We start from the raw sequence: 7655 nt of genomic DNA, 5'->3' as shown, positions 1-7655 counted from the left end.
GCCATCATTGTTGTTTGGTGGGCCCGGGATGGGGATTCAAACCTGCCACCTTAGGTGTATGTGGCTGGTGCCTTAGCCACTTGAGCTACAGGCGCTGAGCCAGTTTCCAGCCTTTTAAGGAAAATGGGGAGACTTCACTTTGTTGAATGGTTTCTCTGTTACTTAATGGTCTATGAAGTGGGGATTAGGTAGTCTTTAGTGAATTACAGCTCATTTTCACTGTTGAAGAATGGGCATATCTTTATCTGAAAACTCTTAGGGCTGGTTGATACTGTGGCAGTAAACTACCAGCAATCCAAAGGCGTTTATGTTTATATTCCTTTTATTCCTATATTCACTGGGAATACACTGATGCAGCTCCCTAGCAGACAAGAGATCCGAGTGAGGAATCTGTTTAATGTCGTGGGTTACAAGCTACATTGACAAAAAAATGGAGATTACTTGTGTGCACAAAATTATGGCTTATAATTAAAAATCAAACCAGGTTGTTGGTTCTCAGTAAGTGCAAACAAGGAGAATACAGCACTTGTATAGATGTTTCCCACATACATGAGCTCATAAATTCATTGATTACAGCAGTTGTCCTACAGAGTAACTTACACAGTAGAGGGGACTGCCTGAACTCTTTGTTCTGCTTACACTTTCCCACCTTAACTAATCATCAGATAACATTTAGCTGGATCCAGTAGCCTGACATTTATTTTACTTGCCTCATTGCAGCAGCCTGTGGTGGCTAAGGGGGTGGTTATAGAGCCTGGCTAGAATCAGTCTCCTATGTAACCGTCAGTAGGATTGTTAAGATCTCTGTCTTTACTCACTGTCAGAATGAGTGTAATAGGCCTTAGAGTGTGCTGAGAATAAGCAAGGCTGCAAACGAAGTGCCTGGAACAGGGGCCCTGCAGAGTAAGCTTTCATTACCTCAGTGGCAGTCACTGTTAATGTAATGGTGGTCAGTGAGCCAGTATTGAGCTTTTATTCTGCTTGTCAGTGTCAAAATTTATAATCACTTAGTCTTTGCATAATGTTTTATTTTCTTTGTTCTGTAGAGACTTTTCTTGGTCTCCTGGTGGTAACATAATAGCCTTTTGGGTGCCTGAAGACAAAGATATTCCAGCCAGGGTAACACTGATGCAGCTCCCTAGCAGACAAGAGATCCGAGTGAGGAATCTATTTAATGTCGTGGATTGCAAGCTACATTGGCAAAAAAATGGAGATTACTTGTGTGTGAAAGTAGATAGGACTCCAAAAGGTACCCAGGTAAGTAGCCAATGGAATAGGTTATTCCTTGTCCTTTAAAGTATTCCTTGTCCTCTAAAGTAGTTACCATATTTGTTGGCAGATGTTAATGAATTTGTTTTTTGGTTCAGATTTGTGGGTTGAGACCCACCTGATAGTTGACAAGTCTTAGATAGGATCTGTCCATGTTCTAACTGAAGAATGTAGTTTCATTTTTTAGTGAAACTTTTGAATAGTAAAACTTTTATATACTTTAGTATATAAATTAGAGTTCACAAGGGAATATAGTAAAATTCCCTCTGTACACCAAGCTTCTGTATTGGTAGTTAAGTGAGCATATTATTTTCTTTTTAAGCATAAGATGTAGCATACTCTGCACAGTTCTGCCTGGACTCAGAATTTTTCTTATTGCATCATTTAATATTTACCTTATCAAAAAATTGCCTGAGTTTTCCTTCTAATGGGCATATTCCTCTTTACATTAAAAAATTTTTTATTTTATTTTTTGAGACAGAGTCTCACTTTGTAGCCGTTGGTAGAGTTGTGATGGCATCATAGTTCACAGCAACCTCAAACTCTTAGGCTCCTCAAGTGATCTTCTTGCCTTAGCCTCCCAAGTAGCTGGGACTACAGGCACCTGCCACAACACCTGGCTATTTTTAGACATGGGGTCTTACTCTTGCTCTGGCCAGTCTTGAATTTACGAGCTCTGGTGATCCACCCACCTCAGCTTCCCAAAGTGCTAGGATTATAGGCGTGAGCTACCGTGCTCTGCCCCAATTCAGTGGCGTTTAGTGTATTCACAAAGTTTGTAGCCACCACTGCTGATTTCAGAATATTCTCATCAGCCTGTACAGAAACATCACTCCTGTTAGCAGTTACTCTCACATCCCCTACCACTCATCTTCTTATTCCCTCCAGTTTCTCTGTGTGTTTCCTTTTTTGGATGTTTTGTAGGTGGGGTCATAAAGGATATAGGTTTCTGTATTTGGCTTCTTTCACTGAACATTTTTTTTCACAGTTCGTGTATGTATGGGAACTTGTCCCAACTTCTTTATTTTGAGACAGAGCCTCAAGCTGTCGCCCTGGGAGAGTGCCGTGGCATCACAGCTCACAGCAACCTCCAACTCCTGGGCTCAAGCAAGTCTCCTGCCTTAGCCTCCCAAGTAGCTGGGACCACAGGCACCCGCCACAGTGCCGGCTATTTTTTGGTTGCAGCCGTCATTGTTATTTGGCAGGCCCGGTTTAGATTCAAACCCACCACCTTAGATGTATGTGGCTGGTGCCTTAGCCACTTGAGCTACAGGCGCCGAGCCCCAACTTCTTTTTAAGGCTGAGTAATAGTCTGTTGTGTGTATAGAGCACAAGTTACCCATTCATCTGTTGACCCACATTTGGGTCGTTTCCACCTTTTGGCTGTCAGGAATAGCACAGCACCTGTTTTTTGACACAAATACTTCTGCCGTATATTCCACTGCATTGAAGTAGTTTAGTAGTCCCTATTAGTGAACTTTTAAGGTACCTTGGAACTTTGACACATAAGCTGCAGTCAAGATTCCTGGGCCTGTTTGTGCATGAGTGTGACTTTTAGAGGGCAGTTGTCCTCTAGTAGGGCCTGCGTCAGAGTGAACACAAGTGCATGTCTTCAGATGGTTCCCTGTGGAGATTGTGCCAGCCTGTACCTCCATTGGCACTGGAGTGCTAATCACTCCAAATGACCACGTGTTTACCGGGAATATAAATGTAATCTTTTATTAAATTATTAAGTTGTCCTTTGATTTAAGACTTTTTCCTGATGCTTTCAATGTCCAGAATGTCACCAGTTTCCTTTTTTTTTTTTAAACAGGGTGTTGTCACAAATTTTGAAATTTTCCGAATGAGGGAAAAACAAGTACCTGTTGATGTGGTTGAAATGAAAGGCAAGTTTTGTTTTACTCATTTTGTAGTTGAATGGGCCTTAAGTGCTATTTTACACTTGATTACAAAACTTTAGCATGAATTGATTGGCTAAACAATGTGGTGCAGAGTGTGAACTCTTCACCATGAGCTGCCATCTCTAAATTACAGAACATGTTTATAAGTTTAGGATTTTCTTACCCTTTCAACTGCAATCTTTTGGTTTTTTCCAACTACTAATTAAAGACAACTGCCTTTCCCCCACACCTCTGTGATATATACTGAGGAGGACTCTAGTTGTTGTTGTTGTTGTTTTTGTTTTTTTTTTGAGACAGAGTCTCACTTTGTCACCCTAAGTAGAGCTCACAGCAACCTCAAATTCTTGGGCTCAAGCAATTCTCTTGTCTTAGCCTCCCAAGTAGCTGGGACTATAGGTGCCTGCCACAATGCCCAGCTATTTTTTAAGTTGGGGTCTTGCTCTTGCTCAGGATGGTCTTGAACTTGTGAGCTCAAGCAATCCACGTTCCTCAGCTTCCCACAGTGCTAGGATTATAGTTGTGAGTCACTGTGCCTGCCTATTGCTCACATTTAGAAGAGAATTTGTAACAGGTTTTCATTCTTTGTTTTGTTTTACCTTGAAGTAAAGGAGAAAGGGAAGGGGAAGAAGAGAGGTAATAAAGGATGAAACCTGGGCACCCTGTCAGGGTAGAAAGAAGACCTGCCTCTCAGGAGGTCACAGGATTCTAACTACTGTGGCTACAACATCATGTGTGCACAGGGAGTGTCCACAACGTGGGGCTCACCATAGCCTTGTTGGATATCACTTAGGAAGCAGAGTCCTGGCCTGACAAGGACAGTTCCCCATACAGTATCTCACAAGTGGAATAAGCTACTTTCAGACATGTGCCTTTTCTTGCTGTTGCTTGCCCTGTGGTGGTTTTTCATGAATTTAAAGTGTTTTTGTTTTGGTTTTTTGTTTTTTTGGTTTTTTTTCAAGACAGAGCCTCAGGCTGTTCCCCTGGATAGAGTGCTGTGGCATCACAGTTCACAGCAACCTCCAACTCCTGGGCTCAAGCGAGTCTCCTGCCTCAACCTCCCAAGTAGCTGGGACCACAGGCACCCGCCACAACGCCTGACTATTTTTTTGGTTGCAGCCGTCGTTGTTTGGCAGGCCCGGGCTGGATTCGAACCCACCACCTTAGATGTATGTGGCTGGTGCCTTAGCCACTTGAGCCACAGGCGCCAAGCCATGAATTTAAAGTTTTAAGGAAGCATTTCTCTGGTTAAATAGTGAACATTTCAGCTGACCAAGAATGTTTTATTCATAACTAACCAAAAAAGAAGCTAACTTTCTTACTATTTCTTATAGAAACCATCATAGCCTTTGCCTGGGAACCAAATGGGAGTAAGTTTGCTGTACTGCATGGAGAGGCCCCACGGATATCCGTGTCTTTCTACCACGTCAAAAACAATGGGAAGATCGAGCTCATCAGTAAGTCATCTGACCCATCTCCCTTTAACAAGCCAGCATAGATAACTGGACGGGGTCACTGCCCAGCAGCAAATACGGGACTGACCTAGGAACCCCTCTGGTCAGGCCCAAATTCACATATAAGCAAGTCCTCTATGGGCATGAGTGACATAGGTGAGTGGTGATGAGGATGGTGAAGACTCTCTGAGGGAGTCCTTTACCTCACAAAAGGCTCATGCTGCCTTGAGTGCCCATTGGGTCCTTAAGGTAGTGTTTCTAAGACTTCTATTCTCTACCCTTGTTTTTGAAATAGGAGGGTACAGGTGATTAGGTAACTGTGTGTGTGTAATACCCCTCCCTCAGGAGGTGTCCTGCATACCCTTGTATTGTGCCTGTTAGGTAAAAGCACACCAACACCCCCCCCCCCCATTTGAGTTTAATCATGTTTTTCTTTTGTGTGGATGTATATTTGTTCGTCTTCTGGCTTCATATTAGTATTGAGTACATTGGTTACTTGATTTTCTAAGTACTTTACTAAGTAGAATGTTCTTCAACTCCATCCAGGTTAGTATAAAAGATGTAAACTTTCTTTTTTCTTTTATTTTTTGAGACAGATTCATTTTGCTGTTCTTGGTATAGTGCCATGGCATCAAAACTCATAGCAACTTCTAATTCTTTGGTTCAAGCAATCCTCTTGCCTCAGCCTCCTGAGTAGTTGGGACTATAGGCGTGTGCCACAACACTCATCTATTTCTCTTTCTTTCTTCTTTTTTTTTTTTAAAGAGACAAGGTCTCTCATGTTGGTCTTGAACTCCTGAGCTCAAGCAATCCACCTACCTCAGCCTCCCAGAGTGCTAAGTTTACAGGCATGAGCACCTGGCCTCCATCTTCTTTCTGTAGCTGAATAGTATTCCATTGTACACATATACCCCAGTTTATTAATCCATTCATGTGTACATGGGTACTTGGGTTGATTCCACATCTCAGTGATTGTGAATTAAGCTGCAGTAAGTATTGTAGTGCATATGCACTTATGGTAAAATGACTTTTTTTCTTCTGGGTAGATACCTAGTAATGGGATTGGGGATCAAGTGGAAGGAAGGTCTATTTTTAGTTCTTTGAGGTTTCTACGTACTTCTTTACAAAAAAGTTGTATTAATTTGTAATTCCACCAACATCAGCCATTGTTTTGAATGAAGTCTTTTTTCTTGTGGTTGTAGCTGCTGTCTCTGGACTTGGGAGTCACATCTTTGTGGACCTGCCCCCAACCCTCTGTATGCTGCAGAGCTGTGGCATCGGGTTTTGCCCCATTCCAGGCACCCTCCTTCCAGGAATGAGTAGGTGCTGAAACCCAGCCACGTTCCACCTCCCTGGAGGTGCTTGCTCTCATTTTCAGCGTGGCCCTGTGGCCCTCACTTCTTACTACAGTACTTGCCTTCACTCCTTGCCCAGGCAGGTTCTTTGAAGACGTTCTCACTTTTTTGTCCTTATGTCCTGCCCACAGTAGGAACTCGGCAGTGGGATTGAGTAAGCACTCATGTTAACCTGTGTAGTGGCTATGAGGTAGTCTCAGGCTGTGCTTCTTGTGCTGCTGGTTTTTCACACAGGACTGGCTACTTGGTGCACTGCCAAATATAGCCTTGGTTTACCCAATACTCGAGGGATAATTCTGTAAAGAATTCAGTTTTCATTTTGTTATAGCTCAGCGGTTTTTGTGGTAGAATCACTTAGCTGTGTATCACAAAATTGGTTGTATTATTAATTCTCTTTGATACAAAAATATGGGCCATTCCAGAATATCGGAAGACTTCGCTCATGCCCTGTCATAAAATAGGCCATGAAACAGATAGCAAGTAAAAGTACCTGTGTCTTCTGAGTGTTTTGCATAACATGCCTTTCATGGGGTGGGTTCCTTGTGGACACCAGGATTATTCATCTGTGGCTGTAGGGAGTTTGTGCTTATGTAGGTTTTAACTGGGGCAACTCCAAGAAACCTGTCCCTGCCCAGGGAAAAGTCTGCCTTCTCACATCGCCCCTTTCCCAGTCTGCCCGTTGATTATTCTTTGCAACTACCACAGCTAAGAAGAATGACACCCCACCCCCCAGCTTAATTGTGTCCGGAACACAGGAAGTGCTCTGAGAGGAGCTGACTTTCAGCTCTTACCTCTCCATTTGTTCTGACCAGTCCTTCAGTATATAAGGAATCAAGAGTATTTAGAAAGATAATAAATGTAATTAAGTTTTTATGAGCATATAACTTACAGAAACATTTGTATTGCTGGGAGAGTAGATGTCTTTTGGGGGTCACACATCTCTTAACAGTCCTCTCCCTATATTGCAGGAATGAATATTCACTTATATAAAGGGAATTCTTTGTCCAATTACTCTGTGAAATAAACTAATTAGCATCACAGTGGTAAAATATCCCTGCCTTTTTTTTTTCTTTTTTATGTCTGGGTCTTAACTTATATGTACTTACTGATGGGTTTTCTGGGAAAAAAAAGTTTCCAGAGTCCATTTTTAGACCTATCTGCAGGGGCCACATGGACCCATTGCAGGGGCCTCCAGTCTTGGCTCCACCTTGACTATAGAGCGTTTACAAAGACTCAACGTGGACACTTACTTTTCTTCCAGGAATGTTTGATAAGCAGCAAGCAAACACCATCTTCTGGAGCCCCCAGGGACAGTTTGTTGTGCTGGCTGGTCTAAGAAGGTAGGTGCTGTCTGAGCCCATGAGAAGCTCTCTGCCTCCTGCATTGGAGCCTGTGACTCGTGCTCTGGACTCTGAATGGTAAACCAGTGCTCTTCCTCAAGACGCTGGTAGTGAGGATTTTCCTGCACTGAAAGGGATGGTGTCATTATATGGGACAGTATTCTACCTTAGTGTATCCATTATACTCACTAGACGTAGGCTAAGACCAGACAGGTTAAAGCAGTCACTTGCAGATGCTTTCATTTAGTGACCAAGTAGGCATGTCTGCATGTTAGAATTCCTCTGTAGTTAAACAAATACCTTTCCAGCGATCCAGTTATCTTTGTGTAAAGTCAATCC

The 7655-nt window shown here is 42.7% G+C and overlaps 1 protein-coding gene across 1 annotated transcript in view; it reads left to right on the top strand.

Moving 5' to 3' along the window:
- EIF3B (eukaryotic translation initiation factor 3 subunit B) overlaps positions 1 to 7655 on the top strand; it is a 30002-nt gene that overhangs the window by 16860 nt on the left and 5487 nt on the right. The window contains exons 10-13 of the mRNA XM_023516528.1: positions 1047 to 1257; positions 3083 to 3155; positions 4502 to 4624; positions 7238 to 7316. Coding sequence (XP_023372296.1) covers positions 1047 to 1257; positions 3083 to 3155; positions 4502 to 4624; positions 7238 to 7316 — 486 coding nt within the window. The remainder of the gene's footprint in view (positions 1 to 1046; positions 1258 to 3082; positions 3156 to 4501; positions 4625 to 7237; positions 7317 to 7655) is intronic.

Source organism: Otolemur garnettii, unplaced genomic scaffold (assembly GCF_000181295.1).
Source record: "Otolemur garnettii isolate 467f Iridium unplaced genomic scaffold, OtoGar3 scaffold00092, whole genome shotgun sequence".
Lineage (NCBI taxonomy): Eukaryota > Metazoa > Chordata > Mammalia > Primates > Galagidae > Otolemur > Otolemur garnettii.
The sequence above is the reverse complement of the archived record's forward strand: the minus strand, read 5'-3'. Positions and strand labels throughout refer to the sequence as shown.